The sequence below is a fragment of the Pisolithus orientalis genome, assembly GCF_024613125.1.
Source record: "Pisolithus orientalis strain OTSU chromosome Unknown F5J12scaffold_2, whole genome shotgun sequence".
In the NCBI taxonomy this organism is placed as follows: Eukaryota; Fungi; Basidiomycota; class Agaricomycetes; order Boletales; family Pisolithaceae; genus Pisolithus; species Pisolithus orientalis.
This window is the reverse complement of record NW_026260783.1, coordinates 655,022-677,916: the sequence shown is the minus strand read 5'-3', so window position 1 is coordinate 677,916 and position 22,895 is coordinate 655,022. Positions and strand designations below refer to the sequence as shown.

At 50.7% G+C, this 22,895-nt stretch overlaps 8 protein-coding genes and 1 non-coding gene across 9 annotated transcripts; 3 read left to right on the top strand and 6 right to left on the bottom strand.

Annotated features, from left to right (window-relative positions):
- The first annotated feature begins 383 nt into the window (after positions 1-383).
- F5J12DRAFT_796416 (uncharacterized protein) lies at positions 384-1,320 on the top strand. The gene has a single exon (XM_051744115.1). It carries the CDS (start codon positions 688-690, stop codon positions 1,198-1,200), a length of 513 nt encoding a protein of 170 aa, XP_051604783.1. The 5' UTR covers positions 384-687; the 3' UTR covers positions 1,201-1,320.
- Positions 1,321-4,570, bottom strand: F5J12DRAFT_761217 (uncharacterized protein). Its single transcript, XM_051742121.1, has 4 exons — positions 4,267-4,570; positions 4,022-4,211; positions 1,929-3,958; positions 1,321-1,876 (listed from the first exon to the last, which is right to left on the bottom strand). The coding sequence occupies exons 1-4, from the start codon at positions 4,322-4,324 to the stop codon at positions 1,476-1,478; spliced, it is 2,679 nt and encodes an 892-aa protein (XP_051604782.1). The 5' UTR covers positions 4,325-4,570; the 3' UTR covers positions 1,321-1,475.
- A 1,326-nt stretch (positions 4,571-5,896) lies between these two features.
- F5J12DRAFT_712109 (uncharacterized protein) lies at positions 5,897-6,437 on the bottom strand (the record flags this gene model as incomplete). The annotated part of the gene is made up of 3 exons (XM_051740741.1): positions 5,897-5,989; positions 6,054-6,202; positions 6,269-6,437. The coding sequence occupies 3 exons, from the start codon at positions 6,435-6,437 to the stop codon at positions 5,897-5,899; spliced, it is 411 nt and encodes a 136-aa protein (XP_051604781.1).
- A 1,477-nt stretch (positions 6,438-7,914) lies between these two features.
- F5J12DRAFT_796408 (uncharacterized protein) lies at positions 7,915-9,130 on the bottom strand. The gene is made up of 2 exons (XM_051744114.1): positions 8,842-9,130; positions 7,915-8,786 (listed from the first exon to the last, which is right to left on the bottom strand). Exons 1-2 carry the CDS (start codon positions 8,947-8,949, stop codon positions 8,217-8,219), a joined length of 678 nt encoding a protein of 225 aa, XP_051604780.1. The 5' UTR covers positions 8,950-9,130; the 3' UTR covers positions 7,915-8,216.
- Positions 9,131-10,699: 1,569 nt separating this feature from the next.
- On the bottom strand, positions 10,700-13,109 carry F5J12DRAFT_712950 (uncharacterized protein; the record flags this gene model as incomplete). The annotated part of the gene is made up of 14 exons (XM_051740800.1): positions 10,700-10,764; positions 10,823-10,864; positions 10,934-11,082; positions 11,141-11,186; positions 11,258-11,336; positions 11,401-11,482; positions 11,560-11,689; positions 11,736-11,839; positions 11,896-11,920; positions 11,970-12,069; positions 12,120-12,230; positions 12,338-12,611; positions 12,652-12,805; positions 12,863-13,109. 14 exons carry the CDS (start codon positions 13,107-13,109, stop codon positions 10,700-10,702), a joined length of 1,608 nt encoding a protein of 535 aa, XP_051604779.1.
- An 844-nt stretch (positions 13,110-13,953) lies between these two features.
- Positions 13,954-15,683, top strand: F5J12DRAFT_887668 (uncharacterized protein; the record flags this gene model as incomplete). Its single annotated transcript, XM_051747208.1, has 2 exons — positions 13,954-14,928; positions 14,982-15,683. 2 exons carry the CDS (start codon positions 13,954-13,956, stop codon positions 15,681-15,683), a joined length of 1,677 nt encoding a protein of 558 aa, XP_051604778.1.
- A 660-nt stretch (positions 15,684-16,343) lies between these two features.
- On the bottom strand, positions 16,344-16,425 carry F5J12DRAFT_t13. Its single transcript has one exon. It is a non-coding gene; the product is annotated as a tRNA-Ser (tRNA).
- Positions 16,426-16,508: 83 nt separating this feature from the next.
- On the top strand, positions 16,509-18,046 carry F5J12DRAFT_796390 (uncharacterized protein; the record flags this gene model as incomplete). Its single annotated transcript, XM_051744113.1, has 1 exon — positions 16,509-18,046. A coding segment is annotated over one exon (1,447 nt), but the record flags the coding sequence as incomplete, so codon positions are not given.
- Positions 18,047-21,832, bottom strand: F5J12DRAFT_796389 (uncharacterized protein). Its single transcript, XM_051744112.1, has 7 exons — positions 21,286-21,832; positions 21,162-21,232; positions 20,960-21,101; positions 20,081-20,906; positions 19,923-20,031; positions 18,669-19,871; positions 18,047-18,605 (listed from the first exon to the last, which is right to left on the bottom strand). Exons 1-7 carry the CDS (start codon positions 21,559-21,561, stop codon positions 18,461-18,463), a joined length of 2,772 nt encoding a protein of 923 aa, XP_051604776.1. The 5' UTR covers positions 21,562-21,832; the 3' UTR covers positions 18,047-18,460.
- Between the last annotated feature and the right edge of the window lie 1,063 nt (positions 21,833-22,895).

Below are 22,895 nucleotides of genomic sequence, written 5' to 3'. Positions count from 1 at the left end.
GGCTCTGAAGTATGCGGACTAATAAAAGCCTGCATTCCGAGAGGGTTTTGGACGCAAACGCATCTCCCTTGATCGATGTACCAACGCGCACCGTTGCCGGAGGGGTCAGACATGGCCGGTATGCAGACCCAGTGGTCACCCAGGTAAGTCAGGTTCACGTTACCAGACGTCTTGGTTAAGTCAGGGGCTCAAGGACTATTAGCGGTGATGGTGATGTGGCACCCGAATACATCCAATCTTCGCCTCCGTCATATCCGAACGTACCTGCAGGTTATTCCGGGTGCGTATGCGATTTGTGAGGCGGATTGGTCCGCTGACCTCAACCATTGCGTCAGATTTGTTAGGGGGCAGCCGGCTTCGGCGCAAGTCTCCCACGCTTACCACGCTACCAGCTACTCTCATCCAGCTGTGGTTCCGACAACTTCACAAGGCTACTTTGACTTCCAACAAGGATATGCATTCAGCACCTACCAAGACCCTTACTCAAACTTACAAGCTACCCATCAAAACCACCGTTCTCAGTCCTCATACACAAGCATTCCTCTGGATGCTACGTCGTACAACCAGCCAGTGTCTGGGCAATTGCAAGGGACGTTCGTCAACCAAGATACCCACTCCTTCGCGCACTGTGCGACACCCCCTGCGGGCCTAGCATTCTCCTCGCATTCGCATGCCTACGACCAACGCATGTTGCTGCCGCCTGTCCCGGATGGTGGCATCAGTAGAATTACAGCTATGCAACGCCCACCACCGAGAACCCCGGTTGCAACACACTTCTTGCCACCATTGGTTGGGTTAGGGGGTGGTGGGTCCTCGGAAATGCCAGGTGAGCGCGATTGGGCTGTGTACGATGCCGTGCCCAGTACCCCCGACATCGCCACATATCCTTGCATGTGGTCTTCACATGGCCACCAGTGTGGTCATCACATAGAAGGAGAAAAGAACAGAATTGCTCAACACCTGCGCGATTTTCATAACTTCGTGTGTGACGAAAAACAGATGACGTGTCTCTGGGATCAATGCGATACGCTACTACAGCGGCGGAATGTTGCGAGGCACATAGTCACCTACCACCTCGGGGTTAAAGTACTCTGCAAACATTGCGGCATTCCACTTTCCAGACAAGATGCTAAGAGGAAGCACCAGAAATCGTGCGCATCAGCGCCGAAAGCAGGTGCGGCGGTACATCCCTCCAATTAGTCTCCTATCCTACGTACCTTTCGTGGTCTTCTGGGCTTCAGTTTCTTTCTTTCTTTCTTTTGATAAATACCGACACCTGCCGAACATGGATTGCTTGTGATCGATAGACTGTAGATATGATGTTTTACATACGCTTTGCATACACTGTTGATAATCTGACAAATTCGAGGGAACAAACGGGCAAGATGCTACACCAGCTAATAATAACAAAACTGAGAAAAGAGGAAGCAAAGAAGGTTTGCGGCCGCGCTGTCTCTTGGTACATTGTTCGTGATTTACTTACCCTGCAAACTCTGCATCAAAGTTCGTATGCCCCCGAAGAAATGCTTCGGTGGAGGCGAGCGGGAGACTTCACGCTTATATGGGTTGGGGTGCCAGGCATCCACTGTGGAAAAGCCCATGCGAGAAAGCTTGCGTGCACTACGCGTTGGATCTGCGTCTCGACCACAGTTTCTTGGAAATCTCGTCGAATGTGCAGCTGATATGTGGGAGAACGATACACCGTCATTGAAGTCGGGATCTAGTTTGGGGGTCCGGGAGCGCGGGGGCGTATACAAGAAGCGTTCAGTGCCACCCAACGTCGGGTGAGTATCAGGGCCGCTAACAGATGTAATCCGCGATGCGTGCCCTCCATAGGCTTCATGCTCCCTAACAGGAGTTTCTTCATTCATAACGGCTATCGTATACGGGTCAACACACGAAACACGCGAGCTACATCGTTTACATACCATCTGCACTGTGGGCCCTTGACATGGCATTGTCGGGCGTCGACAGATTGGCGGAAGAGAGCGAATATCGACCACGGTGATATACTCTCTTCATATCTACCTCACTTGGTCGTTTCCACGTTCTTGCCTCCTTCAACCGTCGCTCAATGGCCAGGCTCTCCCCGTATGCTGCCAATTTCGCACTGAGAGCAGTTCTGCCCGTTTCGGTGTTTCTTGTGGTATTGCCTTCAAGGTATTGCTCCATGTTCATTATGGATTGTTGAGTTCGTTGCACCAGTTCTTCCGCCTGTGCATATGAAGATATGCTCGAGATGCTCGAGATGTTTATATCAAGCAACAAAGGCTTCGCGCGATGAGATTCGCGGGTCTCGTGTACTAATCCATTGACGGAAGATATCTCGCCCTGTACGGGGACGATAATTGGGTGGGGTGACAGGTGTGGAGTGTCTGGAGTGCCCAAGCTCCATACCGCATCACTAGAACTGGATGGTGGATATGTACTCGTGGTACTTGTAGTGTCCTTGCTGCTGATCGAATCTCCGCGCAATCTGCTGTCTGCTGTCGAAGAGGTTGCCAGCTCTTCCGTGGGCGGGGGAGAGCTTATGCTAAAAGGTAATGGCGAGACACCCATCGATGGACCAACGGAGTCGGTAGATCCGGAGGGAAGAGTCGTACTATTCAAAGGCACCCCATATTCTTCATCCATATCGTCTTCATCATCCAGAAGGTTGATAAAAATCGGCGGGTTTGGTTGCGGCGGTACAACTGGCGACTCTTCGATAGTGTCTGGAATGCCATCGTGGTCCTCTTCAAGTTGTCCACCGGAAGAGGTATTTAAAGAGCGTGATGATTGCCCGCCGCGTCCGCTAGGATTGCGAGAGCGGCCAATAGACTTGATACTGGAGGTTGAACTCTGGAAGCGAAGGATACGAGAAGAGGTCAGAGGTTGCTCCGATGCACTATGCCCCGCGGACGACGACCGGTTATGCATTCGGAGTATGCCCTGCCGAAGGGGGACTCCAGAAGAAGACATAGACACGTTGTCCGTAGCTTTTCCTTCACTGAAGCCTGACGCAGAACTCGAACCGGGAGTAGAATGATGGTTGTCAGCAAAACTATTCTGCAGTTCAGCAGGATGTAGGGCGGAATCTCCAACCCCCGAGACGGAGGCAGCACTATCCGACCGGCCTTGATACTCGTGCTGAGAAGCATCACGAGGCGAAGAAGAAAGGGAAGTGGAATGGTTCGGTGGTGAACCAGCAACACTGGAAGGTGGTGAAGGGTCGCAAGGCATGGATGATGACGGCAAAGGGAAACGGCCTTTATGCTCCGGAATAGAAGTCACGCTCGAATTGGATCCATCATCATTGGACTTCCTAAAAAGGCTGAGAAGGGATAGCTTGGGATGCAGTTTGCGAGAAGTTGTTTCGGCGCCTGTTCCTGCAGATCTAGGGCGGCGTGAGCGAGACAAGACTCCCGGACTCCGCCCGTCGTCAGCCTGTGGTAGCGATGGTCGCCGACCAGGGACAAGCGGTGCGGGATGGGTCGATTCCCTAGGTTGGCTCTGCTCCAAGGAGTCGGGATGCAACGAAACAGACCTCGATTCAACGTCAGGCGTACTGCTCCCACTCCCACTCTTTAACGCGTTGAGAGCATGATCGATAGAGCATTTGAAGTTTAAACGCCTTCGCAACGGGCTTTCCGCGTGGTCAGTAGGGCAGAGTACACTGCGGACAGCAGTGTCGTTGTCTGGCTTATTATCACTCCTTGCGGACCTCTGTTTTTCCCTCACATTGGCCACACACTCTGCAAGGAGTTCAGCGCATTCGATCCACCCATTCTCCCGTGCAATATGTTCGGCAGTAATGCCGTGTTTGTCTGCCCCGTCTGGGATTGCACCATGGGCAAGGAGTGTACGAACAACCGTCAGGTGACCATTGGCAGACGCAAAATGGAGGGGAGTAGACCCTGATGTGCCCACAATCGGCGCTGATACATCACGGTTCCTGTCAGAATACCGCCTAGGTAATCTATACCCAGAGGAACGAAGGTGACAAAAATGTACTGCTGAGACTATAGGGAAGGCGACGAACCTTGGTGCATTGACGTCTGCACCATGCTCGATCAGAAGTTTGACCACCAGATCATTTCCCCCTGCACAAGCTGCATGCAGAGGGAGCACGCCATCGAGGACTGAATTGACTGGTTGTCCATGGGACAATGCATACTGTACGAGCCCAATATCCCCTGATGCTGAGGCCGAATGTAAACCGAGGTATGGGACTAGATGAAGCGGAACGTGAAAACCAGGAACGAGACGTTCATCGGACCAACTTACATTCTGTTGTGACATTGTATTTGGCCTCTGTTCTATGATTTCGACACGGCGCGAGCATTTCTAAATAAGCTTGACAGTTGGGTAGGAGATATGATACAGAAGGTTGAGCGCAATACAATATTCGCAGAGACAAGTGCAAGCGATATTGAAGATAGCTATGACGCAGAGCTGATTGCAGCTAAGCGATAGTAAAAGACACGGACATCCAGGCTGGCTTGTAAACTTGTGGTATAGCCAGCAGCGAAGCTGTGTCTCGGAGATGGTGGTGGTTGCAGCGAAAAGAAAAGCGCTACTTGGTCTGAGACAAAAGGCAGCGCTGACGGCACCGGGTATAGATGGTATGGCTTAGCTGACTAAACTCGTCCAGCCCCCTAGGCGTCACATGATACAGAAAACGTTTCAAGTGCCCTTCCGACTGATATCATGTCCTGGATGCAGAGTCCTGTAGATCTCTGGGTTAGGAATGCTTTACCTGTTACCCTAACCATTGGCTCTGGAGGATATACATCACTGTCATTTATCGCTCCATCTAGCATCAGAATTAATTGTATATACGTGTCACAGTAGAATCCAAGAGAGAGATATCCAGAAAGCTCTTAGTCCTACCCCAGTTGTTGATTCCATAACCATGGAATCCTTGCAGACGCGCAGCGCACTTACTGCGCCGTCATGGGCATGATTTCATCGGCAGACCTGGAGATAATCAGATTTTCTCCGCCACTACGGTGGGCAATGACATCAATAACCAAACATATCACACCCCCACCTCCGAAACACGGTAGCCTGGGAGTGATGTCACCAATATATCGATGTGACTGAAGTATTAGGAGATAGTCTGAGTTCCCTTGAATATGGCTTGCTCCCGTTCAAATACGGTTATACACATATTCCATTGTGAGCCCAATCAGATTTCGATTTCCGAGAGTACTAGTTCATGCTGCCTGAAACACGGCTCCCCCTTCGCGTGACTAACGATACTGTCTACATACCTGCAACATCGCTTCCCTATGAAAACAATATAATCGCTATTTTACGTAGGGGCCTACAAAAGTCGGTGCTGCCGCAATTTTCGGGCCCCGAGTCTGGTCGTTAGACGTGATAAGGCTTTGATGGGTGCTTGTGGGTCCCTCAGGCATGTACAGTTGCCTCGCCTATCACGTTGTTATGGACTATGTAAGCACGTATGAGGTTGGCCGAGCTATGAGAGTGCCTTAAACTTAAGGAGGATAGAGTAGCGAGCTGACGCATGGCGATAGCTGGACACCTCATCCCTCGGTGCCCGCGGAACTCCCTTATTCCGGAGTGTTCGCATGGCCACAATAGGTGATCCTTGTGTGCAAGTTGCGCAGCAAGCGGAGCATCGAACTGTAGTGAGCAGGATAGCACTTACGTCCACCTTCACACCCCCGGTATCTGGGGAGAGTTAGTTCGGGTGCGTGAACACGACATAATATGGTTTGGGGACGAAAATATAACTGTGTCATTACTACACCTCGGACTCCGAACAGTCAACGGAAATGACAGTGTGGTTTGATCACCCTGCGCTCTTTTCGAAAGCCAAGCGGAAAGTGGCAATCAAAGGAGGCCCGCCGAAGTAACGTAAGATCAGGGGAGCCAACCGTTGGTTCCATCAATCTTCAGGAGTTGGCTGTGTGATACCCGCCCTCTCTTGCAGGGTAGTGGCCATAATAATCGGAAGGATCACTATTTTGTCTTTGTCCCACTTTCGTCAGGCGCAGCACTGAGTATCTAAGTGACCTAAATGGCAGTTGGAGAACCGAACTCACGACATTCTCTGTCCAATACAAATCTTGCTCCACGAATTTCCGGACAGCATCTAGATTCTCCGCTTCGTATAGCAAAGCAGAGCCAACGAACCTTCTGTTTCCGGGGGCGGCATCTTGGGTATCAGGTGTCAAAAGACCACCAGCAACTTCTTTGGGCATGAATAAGTACAAGGGTTTAGAAGTACCCAAATTCTACATCACTATTGGATACTCACTGAGAATTCCTTGTTTGATAAGCTTATTAGCAGTGACAAAGTGCTTCTGCCGAACAGCCGTTCTCCTTGCCAAGGCGCCTTCGTCGGTATTGTCTGGTGCCCACACAATGTATGTCTGTTGCCTTTGGGCGCTCGCAGTGAAATGTCGCCGGCCGACTGAGTACGTCATGAGACGCATTGCAGCAGTTAAAGAGGGGGATCTCATGGGTGCTAGCGACGTGGAATATCGTATGCCGCTGGAGAACAGGAAAACAGGATTGGATAAGCTGACTACACTACGCGCCAGTCATGTGCCGCTACATAACAAGCACCATCACTATTTCCTGTCTTGGAAACTGTCTCCTTTCTATGGACGAATCTTGCTATCGCTTTACAGAGTACAATCGTGTGTCTTCAGCTGCAATGCTCAAGACTAATTACGAGTACAGGCCTAACCCGATTACACAAACACTGTATTACAGTGGAGCCTAAGGTTGGATGGCGAAATTAGACCCACCCTGATTATTCTCGAACGCACTTGTTTCAATCAATTCAATGTATTATATTACCGTAAGTTGAAGGGAGTTATCGGTGAGAAGTGAACGTGCTGTATTGCTCGTTAATCGCGCCACCATCTTTGGGTTGTATCGCATACCTCATCATGCATAAGCGGAGGGCTCGCCAGCACTGCATCTATGATGACTCCGTGCCCTCGGAAAATAATTTTTTGGCATGTACAAAGCAAAAAGTCTTCAGCGGCCCGCAAGGTTGCTCAACAGTGCTGGGTGGGTGTAGTAAGGATGGCATGCATCCAACTGTTCTCCCAGTCTTGTTATGAGGTAAAATAAAATCTTGTGATTCTTCCCGTCACACCTGTGGCTACGTTTCACCATCGCAGGCGCGTTCAGGCGGTGTCCCCATCATGAACACTATAAAATCGTGGTTACCAAATGTTGCTCTAAAAGGCAGAAATTTACGTGGACCAACATAACGACAGCGCTGATGGTTTAAGTATCGCCCATTTGCGCCGTCGATACCTCGGGGTATACCCGGCCATAGATTTGATAGGTTTGCGTCACATCTGATAACTCCGGGCGGAACAATGATCGACTGAGCACGCCACCGATGCTTGTCAGCCAGCACAATCATATATCCAAGTTCTACGACCTGGACCACATGTGAGTGGTGATTAAGGTCACGTCACGTGTGGCATCCTGCTAGACATTTTGATCAGAAAAGCTTCCAAGGACAGCAGTGAGGGAAGGAACCCCGAGGCCTGCGAGAAAACAGGAGCCAACCTGTCATGAGCACGTTTCTGACCGATGGCGTTGTCCGTTTTCATCAGAAGGCTTCGGACCCATGTTAGGGGCGGTGATTTCCCGTAGTGCCAGTCAGCGGGAAATGGTCGGCCCCGCGGTCACCCTTAGGACCGAATCCCATTTACGCTACGGAAATGAACAACAGATGTCTGCTGACTATGACCGTCCAATTGAACCTTAATGCATTTTCCATGGGCAACAACAATCCACGGATTCCACTCTAAAAGAAGGGCAGTCCAAAGTGTTGGTCAGCGTCGGCGTCATAGAAAGGGAACAATCCCGACTCGCAGCGGCGTGGTTGATGAGAGAGAAGTGCTGAAAATCCCCCCACTCTCAGAGCAAGAAGGGGGTGGATGCGCCCTTCAGTGACATACACATCGATTCAGCATTGAGCGAGACTATGTGAGTACACACTACCGAACATGGCAAATAAATATAAGAACCTGGGACAACGTCGAATAATAGAAGTCGTACTGTTCACGTACGGAAGCGTGGATGGAGGAGCGGATAAGCAAATGTACAGCGGGGATAATCTGGACGGAAGAAAACGTTCATTAGTATCATGGCTTCTTACTACACTTTGCTGTCAATAACGCTGACGTTGCAGAAGTTAGAAGTGCAGTAACCGTTGTACCCCCAACCAACCCCAACTACTTGCAACATTGCTTCTCGTGCCTTGACGCTACGTCGGGTCGACTCAGGGACTTGTTACACCGAGGACATATGGTAGTCTGGCGGAGATGGGTGCTTACTATGTGCCTACCCATATTCATCCGCTGCAACGACTTGTTGCAATTGCTCCAATGACAGTGAACAATATCCTTCTCATTCCCGATGAACTCGTGGAATTCCCGAAGGTGTTCCCCCATTTCCCTGTTCTTGCCCGGAGCCAGCGTATTGCATGCTTTCACCCCCCACTTACAAGCGTGCATTCGGATATGAGACGGCTGTTTGGAAGGGATGGCCGGATCGGCGGGGTAAGGTAGGGGTGAGATGCTAGAATACGATTGTGGGGAGTATGGCAACTGAACAGAGGGTGGGTATGAGGATCGACTGTCCCCGTGTGGAAAGTTATAATTGCCACTGGGGAAAACCAGGGTAGGGTGTGGGGAAACGGCAGAAGAGACGCTGTGGGGCATAAACTGTGGCGAGATGCATTGATTTCCATAGCTTGTGGATGGGACAGGCATGTTGTCAGGGTATCCTCCAGCATTCAATGGCTAAAAACCACATTCAAAGGGCGGAAAATTTTAGATGAGATAACAGAAAACCTACCGAGGGATGGGCCGCCATACTAGTCGTCGCATAGTTTATGTGCGCATACTGATAAACATCACCATATGGTGGTTGACCGGTTTGATTAAAGAAGCCAGACGACGCCATTGCGCTGCTCAAGCACAGGAGTGCATACCACTTTAATACGACGACAACAAAGATTATGGGACAGGATCTTTTTGAGGAGATGAGCTATTTCGGGCGAAGGGGTCTTCCTGCTGTATAAAGCTCACTAGTAGGCAGTGCACCTGTGCCGCTGTTACATACCTGTTACAAACATGGCCATCCTTCCAAGGCCCACTCGGCAAACGCCAGTCGCTATAGCTGGGGATGTCCGGAGGGTAAGTGCTAAAGAAAGCAAGTGTTGTCTGTACAGAAGGAACTGTGACTTTTTCCCCCGCGGAAAAGATGGGTAATGAGCAGGACGCGTAATTCGGTCTCATCAAAGTAGCTTATGACGCGAACACATCGACTCTAAACTTTTTACGACAGACGCGGTGGAGCTCTTACCTAGCTGCCCAGGTCCATCTTTTGAGAAGGCGAGGGGCGTTACACTGTCAAAGCAGTCGTTCCTGTCACCAATCGGTTACTGGCGGCACGCGACCTGATACAGTCATGTGAAGAAAAATTGTACTGTGTAACACCCATGGGATAACCCAGACAGATGTGATGCTCGTTAACGGCCTGACCTCCGTTGACAGTAAGGCTAGCCAAATCCGACGTGATCTGTCGGAGGTAAACTATTGGTACAGAAATCAGACGGGCCCCATTTCGACTCGGATCAGTGAAGATACATACACGGGGACGTCCGTGGCGACAGCATCTTGAAAGAAATTTTGAATACACAACAACTGCCCGATCTCCAGCCTGACGCGCGCTTAAACCTTGTCAGACTCCCATGCACAGCAATTGACAGTGGGACCTCACTCAGTGTCTGCAATGGGCCATATTACAGCAATAGTACCGTCACGTAGTCGCGACTTATAGCCGTCCAGAACAAGAGGGTCTAGAAACAATGATTTCGACAGATGACTTGTGACCGCGACAAATTGCACCAGAACATCATGACTGAAGTTAAATCTATACACGACCCTTCAGCCCAGCTGACGACCAGGGAAAGTTTCTTAGCGTTGCTAATAATCAATCTCCAGGCTCTCGGAACACCGAAACTAGCGGGGTTGGCAATGATATGCCACATGCTAGCCATATACAGGTCAACCACAAGCTGACAGGCGCAGGCCGACGCCCGTGGAATTGAAACTAGTAGATGCAAATGTGCTTATCGATTGAGCATGTCACCAAATATCGTCAGGACCAGGATACCCAAAATAATCAGATCAATACCCTTCTCCTGACAGAGAACTCATCTTTGATGCAGAAAACAAAACCAGGCGTCAATCACCGGCGGCGGCCGCAGAGTCCATTTCGTAAATTAGCCCACTCAAGCAACCTATAAATTGTGCAACTTCGCTAGTCTTGGGAGCACATCTATTCGGTAACCGCAGTTTGGTCTGTATGACTCCGATCTGTCCGAAAACTCCAAGCAAGGGGGGGAACGTTTTTCCACTGTTCTTCCGTGCGAGCTGCACACATACATGGCTAAAGCGGCCCACTAACCGCACCTGGCAAGCGAACCTTCGAATCACTCCCCCATTTGTGCATTCATTCAGAATATAAGTAGGACAAACACGTGTGGTATACGGAGTTCGGGGGTCCTCAAGCGATGGATGGTCGTTGGCTGATACCTCGGTAGAGGAGACTCCCTGGCGTTGCCAGTATACGTGCATAGCCTCGAAGACAGCACCCTATCACCGACGTGGAGAAAAGCAAAGTCTGCCAATTGCAAGGATGTACAAACTTATTTGGAAAAGAAGTCGCGTCCGTAATCCATTAAAATCTCTGAACCAGATTCTAAATCCTGCACTAACACAAGCCGTCCTGATCGGCTGCTAGAAAGACCATGGGGGGCTGGGTAACTTACGTGCGAAGATTCCTATTCGGTGTTCCCCGTTCACGAGACGTACTGTAACGTCAAAAATCAATCATCGCCCCGTGAAAACTTGTGGCTGCTATGAGGAATGATGGTACCCACCATATGCTCTACAGTTAGGTGGCATCGTTTGCACGGCACTTGAAGAGTGGTCTATGAATCGCGAAGGGTTACCAAGGTAGGAAGAATCCAAGGTGAATGTGCTGTCGAGCTTGAAGGAGTAGCTTCGGCCGCGGTGTGTAGCAACTTCGCTGAACGGAAACGGAGTTTGTTACGCTTCGGGTATAAAGCCTTTTCTCAGTGACATACCCGCGACTGTCGAAAGTCGGCTCATATATGAGCTCACCAACGTACTCTAAAAGGGGACAGTGACGTTTACGTAACACCGAAAATACCAGGTGAACAGTAAGGTCAAGGCAAACTCACCTGCGATAAGGTCACCCCCTTTAACTGATTCCGTTAGAAACGCCCCGAGGCCCCAGCGACTCCTCTTTATCTCGAGCGCCTGGAGGTGCCAGAAAAAAAATGATTAACTGTAACTCAAATGAGGAATGCCCGCGGATAATGACCTTGTGTATGCCCTTCTGTATCTGAGAATTGTGACATGCCGTGATCTCGTCTACGCCACGGACAGCGAGAGTCATCGGACAACTATCGTGAACGACCTACCTCTGAAACACGGCAGCTATTCGTCACAGACCACCATTACCAACATACAAAAAACTCACTTGCATCCACAGCTCAAACAGAGTTCAGGATCACATTCCCTACGAGATTCAACACAGTGACACTTAGCAGTCGCGCAGCTGACACTGGATTTCGCTCTAGAGCACCGACAGCCCCGTAACCGACGAAGGCCTGTGAAGGAATTGGTGTGTGGGAACGGATTAGGGGAACAACCCACACTTTGAGGGGCAGTGGCAATTACGTTGGCAGTGAGCCCCGTTCTGAAAGCACGGACAACTGCTGGTTGCGTCACAAGGACCACTATGGCGGCAAGGTTCGTTGCTATCGGGACAACTTGATTGGCAATTGATACACTAGGAAATCAGCAACTGGCTTACGGAGTGAACTCGTTGCAGTCATCATCTGCAACCCCGTTCGTACGTTTCAGAATGATAAAAGCAGGTGTTCGCACCACAAAATTCAATTGCACTTTGCTTACACTTTGAATTGCGGACGTTGACACGAGTTCCAGCCGGATCGCCAGGATTTAGGAGGTTCTTATAATAATACACCTACTGCATCATCAGGATCATCAGAGTCATTCATGGCGCACATAACTCACCTCGCTACAAGGTTTCAAGCACAGTACTGAAAGATTGCAGGGGGATAGACTTGATGCTATCTCGAAAATAACTTGAAATGACTCTATTTCATTATTGCTCCAACAAGGTACCTCCTGCTGCGCCATCATCAAAGTGACAAGTTCAGCAAAGACACTAACCACAAACCTGACTCGCTCCTGCGGCTAGAAAACACTGGCGTTCACATGGTAGTTTCGACGTCCTCGCATTTTTGAGTTGCCAGCTTAGACGATGTGCTGCAAGGGGGCATGGCATTCGATTCCACTATGATTAACAGTTGAGCTCTGCAACGGCGACACGATGGGGAGGCAAAAAGTTTACCATGCACGCTACAAAGGGGTTCCATGCAATTGAGGTTAGGACAAAAGAGGGAACTGACACATTGCAGGCGCTGACGAAGGTTTGACGGTAGGTTCATTGACGGGAACACACAGCCCGCAGGAATAGAGTTTCCGCTCCAGATAAGGGGGTCACTACTAAACGTTCGTCGGGGCATGAGGAGGAAAAGTAAACTGAACTTGCCGCCTACGGCTAATGGCGATCAAACCGGGTTTCCCTGGACACGAGGCTAGCTTTAATGGCAATACACCGCATTTTTCGATATCCTTGTATTCCAAAGCATGTCGAGTGTGTAACCGATACGAGGCCTCCAAAAGGATGGCTTGCACTGTGTCCCTATCCTCCATATTCAAACCAAACACCCCTTTAAGCAACTGCAACTCACAATCCGGATCGAAGTCCTCTTGCCAAGAGAACGACTCATACCATGATGAATGTTCGACTTGGTTAAAGGAGGGGTCGTCAGAATATGGGATGAACACCATCTTGTCGTCATCGTCTCCCTTGAAGACATTTCGCGGTGATGGAGAGCAAGACTCGTATGGGGGATGAGCATCCAGAAGTGGAACCATATCGATGACTTCAAGGGATATGGACGTTTCTGATAGGACTTGTCTATCAGGGGAGTACATGATCTGCACGGCGGTTACAGTGCCCGTGCGCGTTTCATGCCAGTTATTTTCGCGTAACTCAGAGGCACGGATGGTGTCAGAGGGGGCAGAGTTCTTGCTTTCGAAAGCATCGAAGCTGACGCGTAGACGTTCTCGAGAAGGCGAGAGTGTTTGCAGTACCTGCCAGGAATAGTTCCAGCTCCACTCCGCAAACTCGGTCTGCACTTGAGATAGCACGGACTGTACCAAAGCCGGAGTCGACAGCCGCACAGAGGGTATCGGGATGTCGCGTTGGTCGTTTGACATGGTCGTGGTGGATCTCGCGGAACACACAAAAACAAAGTGAACAGCCAGGAACAGCGAAAGTAGTTGTAATAGAATTCGATATTCACGCTTCACACAACCCAGGACTTAGATGAAAAGGTTTACTGGCTCCTCTGCTTTGAAGTTCTCAAAGAGTTCGGTGACAGAAAAAGAATTTGTGCTTTCGTCGGTTGAACCTGCGCTTTGATCACTCACAAAGACCGGAGAGGACGGGCCCACGCCAAGTGGTTGTTCCCTTTGTGCACAGGTGCCAAAGCAATAGCGACAGCAATATGCAAACTGCTGCGGTGAGTTCGTCCACCATTGCTTTGACGGGGCGGACGGTGTTGACATTAATATTGTGGACGGGCAGAGCAAACAAGACCACAACACCATATGTGGACCTACAGGGACCTACAAATATGGAACGGTCTCCAGTGTATTTTCCCGTCCCTCTGTCGTCGACGCGTTTCCAACGCCCTGCTACCATCTGCGCGTGTCCTGCCCCTCGAGCGTATATCTTGCTGCTTACTGCAACACACCCCGGTCATCTGTGTACACGATGGTGGGCCCCATCCGAACCAACGATACTCCAGCCGAGGGCGCGTCTTCCACAACCACAACCAGAACCACTACTGTTCAACCCCCACGTCCGCCGAACGCATGGATCCTGTATCGCTCAGACAAACTCAGGCAGTTGCCACCCGCGAAGGGTAGACCCCAAGCCGATGTGTCCAAGATGATCTCGAAGATGTGGGCAGAAGAGACGGATACCGTGAGGCTCCTTTACGAACGCATGGCTGATGCAAGGAAAGCCGAACACCAGCGCAAGTACCCCGAGTACCGCTTTCAACCCGTTAAGAAAGAGGAGAGGGCAAAGATGCGTGAGCAGCAGAAGGTCGAAAGAGAACGTGCTCGCGCAGAAAAGAAGTCCAAACGTCGCGCCACGTCTGCCCGGCCTGCCGCGCAGCCTCCCCCCGTATCCACACCTGTTCCCGCACCGAGTGCGCCAGCCGCGACGTCGCCTGTGGTATATGCCACACAATACGGAATGCCACCAGGGTATGCCATGATGCAGATGTCCTACTACGTGACACCGCACATAAGCAACGAAGCGCGTTTTGGACCTGCTGGTCCATCTCCCCCAATTTCAGCTGCACCCTCTCCACAGGAGACATCAGCCTCTCCTGAACCACAGCCTATCACAGAGGAACAGCCCACACCCTCTACAAGTACTGCTATCCTTCCTTTGCCAACCTCAGAGTCTCAACACTCGACCGCTTCGCAGCATTCACTTGCGAACACGCAGTATGCCCCGCAATCTCTCCTAAGCGCTGAATTACCCCCTCTAGTACCGCATGTCCCTCAACCAGATCAAGGTTCGCAGGTCCAGGGGATTGAAGACTATTGGCAGCCATCCCTACCTCAGTCGGACCAATCACAGGCATCTTCGTCATGTGAACCCATGCAATCACCCACGCCTGACTGGAATAATCTTACGTCCAGTCAACTGCCCCCTGTTGATGCCCAATATCAGGTACGCCCCAAGGCCCCTGCGGTATATTTCCAGCTCAAGCCAGCATTCCTCAGGATTTCTTGAATTTCGATGTCGGGTTTCCTGAAAATCATTCATTTGCCCAGCAAAGCATTACCGACCTCTTGCAATTTGAAGGCCTGCAGGATATCATGTCCATGTCCACAGGCGACGGCTTTTTTGGCTTGGCAAATTTGGATCCACTCTCCTTAGTTTCACATCCTCAGGGTGAGCTTGAGGTATCTGTAGGGGTTGATGTTCAACCGCGTGATTTCTCGGGCGAGCTCTTTGCCAACTTCGATTTCTCCGCCCTCGAGCAACCGATGGATTTGAACCCAGCCACTGCTGTTAATGACGCGAACGACCTAGCTTCCCTGCTGCAGGCACCCAGTGCCCCTGAGGAGCAAGCTTATAGTGCTGCACGTCAGCGTCAACCTAGCATATTCACACAGGATGTGATGCAATTCCTCAATCTCGAGGTCGCAGAGGGTGTGCTACAGGATGCCACAGTACTTCCTGCTGCTTCTACAGTTTCCCCGCAGCAGGTGCGCGCTCATCCCCAACCCCCTCCGCATGCACAGCCGATGCCTATCTTCACTCAGGTGACAAATACACCTGTCGCGGGGCAGTACGTCCCTCCCGCGGGAGCTGCGAACTCAACGGTTCGTCGGGTCGGAGGTAGCTGGAAGCCCCCAGTTACAATACCAGAATCGCTGGATGAGCAGACTTCTCACCACTGGGACTTCTCTGCCGCCTGATCACCTCTGACCAAAAAAACTGGCGTCTCCACAAGCCCCCCCAACGTCATCGATGACTCTCGTTGGTCTACGCATCTCTTCGAGCCCCCTTTTCTCAGCATCCCTCATCACTCCAGGACCTGTTTATCCCCTCATGTCTAGTTGTTTTGACCACGTCGCTTTCCTAGTCCTTTTTCTGTGCTTTGATTATGCAGGTTCGCTACATTCTGCGGGGGTACGGTCACTGCCATACATCGGCATCGATCCGCATGCTGTTCACCCGATACCCACTAGCGTTGGGAGATATCACGCGACTGAACATTTCTCAGTCGCGCCAGAGGCGTCTTTATTCTTGTCATTTCACCAGCAAATTTTGCATCGCGACTTTTTCTGCTCAACACTTTTAGCTGCTCGCTTTTCTCATCGCTCCCACTAATGTACCCGTGTTTTGATTACCCCTACCCTTACATGACACATTCCCCCACGTGCATTCACCATCTGATTTATGAATAATTGATCGTTTTCTAAAGAAATTAGCACTGGTATGCTAGGTCAATGTATAACTATGATGAGATGTTGGAAAATACTGGCTGATTGGAACCTGAAGTTTGCGACTAAGTACATGCATAGATATTGTTGTGGATCGATTGGGGCATCAGGAAACAGAAGAAAAAAAAGCTTCGACGCCAGCAGGATTCGAACCTGCGCCCTCAAAGAGGAACAGATTTCTAATCTGTCGCCGTAACCACTTGGCTATAGCGCCTTGAAAGCATCAGCACAGACAGTCCAATACGGGTCACGACGGTAGACTAGTTATTAGCCTTCGAGAAACAGACATCATCATTTAATGCTTCACCCATGTCGCTACCAGCGCCTGGTCTCGTTCGCTCGCACGACGTGTCGCGCGTTGTCGGCGGATGCACACTCGAACAGTGCATCCCCCTCGTCTGACTCTATTTTCACCACCTCTGATTCTCCATGGGACCATGTCTTCGCTGACATCGACTCCGTACGTCCCCTCCCACCCGCATCCGCCCGTGGCCCTTCCCGCCTTTCCGGGCACTCAGCTGGAAACTCTTCGAATGCGGCATCCAACTCCTCTCTCCTAGGTCGGTCTGGTGGCAAGGTCCGCAGGCAAGCCATGACAGCACAAGAAATCAGTGCATTTGACGAGATGTTCAATATGATATTCAACGCCGTCTCTGATCGGCAAGCCGCTTCCAAGTCATCGTCACAGTCTCTCGGCCACCAGCCACCCAGCATTGGTCCTTCCTCTTCTGCCGCACCACTCAATATATTCCGGACGCTCCGTCGGCATTCGTCTCGTGTCCGGTGGACCACTGCGTCAGACGAGGAGCTCGATCGTAAGAAAGAAGAAATGGAACTCTGCGATACAGACCAGGAGCTTCTCGAGTGGGCAGCGAGAGAGGTGTTTTCAGAGTCTCAAAAATATGTAGAGAACGCACAAAAAGCGCTGGAGCCTGCTAATGCCGGCGGCAGATCTTCCCTGGACAACGTCCAGGACATAGAGACGCCAGGCTCGACCAACAGGTCTGCACAAATACCACCCCTCCAACCCCCCACGTACCCGTACTTGCTCGCACACCTCATGAAACTCTTCCGAACCACCTATGCAAACCCATCACTTTCCCTTTGCATATTTACATATGCATCTCGTCTCTCTATCCCATCGTATGTGTTCGGCTGTACTGCTCCGGTGTACAACGAACTCATACTGGCGAAATGGGAGGGTTGGGCCGACCTACCTGGTATCTGCACGGCACTGGAAGAAATGAGACTGAACGGGGTGAGAGGAGACAGTCTCACCAAATCAATTATCGAGAAGATCAGGCGGGAAGTGGCAGAGGCGCAGCCATTTGAACTGAGTAGTGTTAGCAACCCGGCAATGCATGCAACCGATACGAACCTCCTAGCGCGACGTCTCTGGGTCAACCTTGGAGAGACCGATGTCGTACGACTCCTCACGCGAATTGAACAACTCTCTCTCAAAGAAACTGTGCGCCGAACGCGGTCATCCGTAGGAGGCAAGCCGGTTCTCGGTCGAGAATCTTGGAAAACAGAGTTTCTAGATCCCGGAACGAAAGATGACGGTTGGGAGTTTGATAGTTGGAGTCGACCGCAGAAGAGTAAGGGGAAGAAGAGTCAGGGGAGGGCGTCAGGCAAGCGCCAAGAGGTCTCACTCGCCGATGTGTGTAGCAGTCCCCAATCAGCTGATTCAAACCACGGCTGGTTGGGCTTGTTGGACTTGGATCATAGTAACACACATCAGTAGCCCAGGGTTTGCTATGTTACACTACGAGCGCTTTAATTGGATCTCTACACCCATGAGTTCTTACCCCTTAGTGAATATACTCTGTTATGATGTTCATCACATCGTTGGAGTGTCATTGACATCAGTCGATTGAAGAAAACGACTATGGAAAAGAAAAATAGTAAGAAAGGATTGACTGTTCATGTGTATATAAGTGCATATCAGATATCAATTCCGAATGAATGTGTAGGTATCAGTGAGCCGCAAGTAAACGCAGAACATAGAGAATAGCTGTAAGATGTATGTAATGGTAATAAAGAAGAAAGACACGGAGCATTTGCTGACCAATGATGTCGCGTGCATGGAGGCGACCGTAATGGTATGAAGTCGTGACGAAAGAGCTCTCCCACCCAAAGGGAGCGATTGAACAAATATCGTACAGTTTGAGTGGTTCTGGGTTGCATTAGGAAGTCCGTTTGGGGCTGTTGCAGAATGAAGGACCAGTGAGTAGAACTTGGTATCTATTTCATCGCCGATTACGAGATTTGGAGATACGAGGCTTGGGCGAAGTCGGCGGGCTTGCACCTCGTCCATGGACTGGTACGTAGTCTTCATCGACTTCGTTGCACTTCAGATGCATGAGTAGGTTGTACACGAACATCTGTTCGAATCTAGGAGTCCCGATGCCATTCAGAATCGATACAACAACCTGAAGGGCACCGTGCATGACTTACTGCGCATTCGTAAACACTACTGTCATAGACTCAGAACTGCACCTCAGTAGGTTGGGTGCCAATACGAGGGCCATATTTGCTGCTGTCATCTTGGTGCTTGCCAAAACCTTCTCTTCTAGGAAGAGCTGTAGGAAGCTCATGACGAATAGCACCACCCTTCTGTTGATGGTCGGGAGCTTTCGCACGATAGTGACACAAGCAGGCGGATCAGGTGCTGCACTGATGCAGTCGTTATAAAGCTCCTCGGGGACGAGGGGGTCGCATAGTTCGCGGAGCCATAGCTTCAATAGCGAAGCAGGCACGTGAGGATCATCGACATTCTCGAGCGTGTAATAGCCCCTATCAATTCTGAGCTTGAGCTCAGAAACGAGGTCACTGTCTCCGGGAACACGAAAAATTCCCTCGCATTTGGTGCCGCCGAGCGCAAGGATTCCATCAGCAAGGAAGGGAAGTATAATCGGGATCTTCTCGTTAGGGTAGTTCCGCTCTTGCAAACGCATGGTTGCATCCAAAGTTTCCCCGAACGTAGACGGATTGAAGGCGGCATCAGCAGCGGTTTCGATTTCTGCCGCTGACGGAGGTTTGCCACGTGGCCCTCTCTTCGAGATGACAGTTAATCGTCTGAGACAATATTTGGCGATGACATCGACGCGGCCTTCCGAATGCGAAGTGTGCTGGTGAATAAAGGAACGAAGGTATGTCTCAAAATTCTTGGACGGTGGGAAAGCAGTCAGAAGGACGCAAAGCATCTGCCACCCCTTGAATACGCTCTCGGCACTGGGATTCCCAGTCAACTGTTTCATCAGTTGACAGTATATCTCGTCTCGCAGTTCCCCGTGCGCAAGGCCTTCGCTAATCAACCACCTTTCCTCTTCAAGAAGGCTAAGCGAAGCACACGAAGCAAGGGAGGTGGTTGAGCCATTGTACAAAGGAATTCCAGCAGGACGGTCACGCTCGCGGTCACCCATGATGTGCTGGATGACCTTGAAAATTTTGACCGCATCCTGCTTCAATGTTCGGTTAAGAGTAAGGAGCGGAGAAGATAGTGGTGCCTTTTGCCACGCCATCATCTGTGCGACGGGAATTTTGCGGCGAAAAATGAATCCGGTGCGGTGTATCGAGAAGTACCGTTTGGCATATTCTGATTCCACGAATTGTTGAATATCCGACGCGAGGTCATGAGGGAGAACTGGGTATGTTTTTCTGCGCTAGAATTAGTAAACTTGATTAAAGGGGGAGTAGTAACAAACAGACCCTGATGCTAAGGTTGTAGTGGGTGCGTGTTGAGATATAGAGCGTGGCTCAATGGAAATCGGTTTTCCGGTACCTCGGTTCTTGACAGGACTCATGCTCAATGTTGCCTCTACAGAATCAATTAAATTGCATGACTGCTGAGAGCGAAAGCAACTTACCTTGATTAACAACCGGCCTGCTTATGGCCTTTCCATTGACCATAGGTGGTGGAGGGGTGGACGTACTACGCGCCATCCAAAAAGGCCCATGGGAACTCTTTGTCGGAGACGATGGAATATCACGCTTCTCCCTCTTGTCCGTCGGAGGAGTGGCACTACTTGTGCTCTTCCGAGGCATATTCTCGGCGCCCGGGCGGAGTGCAGGAGGATGTCCATGGTCAGACGTGGAACGCTTTTCTGACAAGGAAATCATTTCTAGGGCAGCAGTTAGGCTCTGCGGAACTGGTGACCTATACGGTACGTAGGAAGATGACTTGGATCGCGATCGCGAAAGTGATCCGTCTTCGGTATCAGTGACGGCTCCATTGGTTGTACTCTTCTGTCTGGCACTTAGTCTACCCGAAGGAGACGGAGATGTTGATTTGCGCGAATTAGGTGTCGAGGGCTCTGTAGGGTAGGGGGAGCCGGGAATGGGAGGCAATTGGTTTCCGCTCATCCAACCTCGCAAGGAACTTAATTGCCCATGTTGATCGTTTGTGACTGACGGTCTCGATGTGGGAGATGATTGTTTCTTCCGTGGACTAATACCCGTGTCGCTACTGCTAGGTGATATTTTCCCTGGAGAATGGTGTGCCGAAGACACCGAGACCCGTGGAAATGGGGTCTCCGAATTATTTGATCGAAGTGAAACACGGCGCGTATCCATGCCACTCGTTTGCGACCTAGATTTCCGGTAGGCTGTTCGATCGGGCGCGTCGGTGCCATTAACAGTTGCACCCTTGCTGCGCATGCCAGTCTGGGATAGTCGCCGGCCCAAGGCAGTTTGCTGCAATAAAACATGTGAGAACCAGCGCTCCCTATCAGAGGTAAGGTAATTACTTGGATGATAGTCAGAGGAATGACGAATCCATCTGGGCGCTCCCAAACTGTTTCGCCAGTCTTCGTCTGATAATAGTATGGTATCCCTCCTCGCGATTCATCACTTAGCTCCCACCACTCGCCTTCCTCGCTCGGAGGGAGACTGACGAGGTGCGGATGAGTTATGGAATGACCGGGCATTTCAAATTCTGACATCACTCACACAAACGTCCCCACTGGTGGGTCCCAACTAACTTGTCCTGTCGCAGGACACGCAAAGAATGTGGAATTAGTCTCCAGACTTATCGTCAGCTGGCATTACAGTTATGCGAGTGGTTGCCACGCACTTGTGGGTCCACTAATGTCACCCAAAAATTCGCCCCCCACGTTGTCTTGTCGGATTTTCCGGGAGATCTATATGTTCCTGAAGGTCGTGGAGTTCTTACTGGTTCCCCGTTCACATTCACTTGCGGCACTGCTGGAAGGTCGGGGGCCCCGTTCGTATGAGCTGGTTCTGCACTAGCGTCGCGAGTTACCGCGTCGGCGGAAGGTTGTGATGTAGGCGATGTAGAAGTGGTATGTAGAGCATTCTGATCGATGCCATCAACAACAGCCGTGGACATCCTCTCGCACTCTCTGGGCTTCTCGTGCGACGTCCGGAAACGGGTGGGAAGATGCGAAGCAACTTGGGCGCACTGTGGTTGTTCTGAAGATGAAAATATTGATACAGACTACAAAAGAAAACTGCTATTAGGGTGTTGATAGCTGTCTGAACTGAAGGGAGAGTGAGATATGTGACTTCGAGCCGGAGAAAATTTGAACGTCGAGGGCGTGGTGAAGCAGATATCGTACTATCCCCTTCTCCGTTACAAACAAGCCGTAATCGTTCTTTAATTACCTCCAAATGGCAAACCTGAGAGACAGTGTTGGACCAGCCTTGATTGATCCATCTGTCACCACATGGACTGTTAGTACATGTATGTTCTAGCCTTGTCCATGAAGTGGTGAGTTCTTCTCCGTTCTTCACCTTCTTCTATCCTGCTTAGATCACCACTACACATATCAGAATGTCAAGACGAAGTAAATCGGTGCCTGTAGTCAAGGCGATTTTCTTCTCATTACGAGAATACTCGCAGGTCGATGAAATTGTGAGGTTCGGTTCTCTGCGCATTGGCCCCAGGTTTAAGTTTCGCGCTTTCGACGGATCACCCCAGATCACCCCCAGTACTGTGATTTGATCTCCGCCCCGCATTTCAGCAAGTTCGCGTAACTGGGCAACCCTTGATGAATATCACCGAAGTTCCCCGACGAAGCCGCCAATCTCCTGTGTATGGATCACTAACCCAACGTCGTCGACCGTCGGTGCGATGAACTTCGAAGTACAGCGTCTCCCCTTGCAGAGAGGGCGGGACCTCAACTCCCCATCCCGAGGGCGATGTCCACACAACGTTGGAGAAGTTTCTGGGCCGGGTTTCCATGATACCTGGGTCTGTGAGTTCGGGGGTTGTACCACGGACATGAAAATACTCGAAAGCCGTCACCATCACCTCTGTTGGCCTGCCGACTCCTAAATTTCATGCGTCTGTACGCCCCCTCGCCAAGGGTATTTCCGGTCGAGAGGGAACGGCTGTCTTCTGTCGAGTCTCTAGTTGGCCTAGAGGAGATTAGGCAGTTCCGAGCCCCAACAATTGAAAAATACTGTGACATGGGGCGTAATGCAGCCCCTTGGTGCGTACTGGACTACCTTGAAGTGCACCTCAAAGCATGGAAACCCGCAAATTATTTGCCTACGTTGCGAGAGGCAGCACCTCGGAAGCGAAACTAATGAGCCGATACACAGTCAGGTAAAGTGCGTGAACCTATACTCGGAACAGGGCAGCTTATTTATTGACTCGACATGAAGTCAGCAAACCGACGCCGCACTGTGATAATTGACGCGCTACACTCAAGCGGGGAA

Excerpts from the sequence above, each read along its gene's own strand:
- F5J12DRAFT_796416 (XM_051744115.1), top strand. The coding sequence starts at position 688 with ATGTTGCTGCCGCCTGTCCCGGATGGTGGCATCAGTAGAATTACAGCT.
- F5J12DRAFT_761217 (XM_051742121.1), bottom strand. The coding sequence starts at position 4,324 with ATGCTCGCGCCGTGTCGAAATCATAGAACAGAGGCCAAATACAATGTC. Across the intron at positions 4,212-4,266 it reads ATACAATGTCACAACAGAAT|TCCCATACCTCGGTTTACAT; the intron begins GTAAGTTGGTCC and ends CGCTTCATCTAG. Across the intron at positions 3,959-4,021 it reads GCAGACGTCAATGCACCAAG|ATTACCTAGGCGGTATTCTG; the intron begins GTTCGTCGCCTT and ends CTCTGGGTATAG.
- F5J12DRAFT_796408 (XM_051744114.1), bottom strand. The coding sequence starts at position 8,949 with ATGGCGTCGTCTGGCTTCTTTAATCAAACCGGTCAACCACCATATGGT. Across the intron at positions 8,787-8,841 it reads GTATGGCGGCCCATCCCTCG|CCATTGAATGCTGGAGGATA; the intron begins GTAGGTTTTCTG and ends TGTGGTTTTTAG.
- F5J12DRAFT_796389 (XM_051744112.1), bottom strand. The coding sequence starts at position 21,561 with ATGTCCACGGCTGTTGTTGATGGCATCGATCAGAATGCTCTACATACC. Across the intron at positions 21,102-21,161 it reads CCACCAGTGGGGACGTTTGT|TCTCCCTCCGAGCGAGGAAG; the intron begins GTGAGTGATGTC and ends GCACCTCGTCAG. Across the intron at positions 20,907-20,959 it reads TTCCTCTGACTATCATCCAA|CAAACTGCCTTGGGCCGGCG; the intron begins GTAATTACCTTA and ends GTTTTATTGCAG.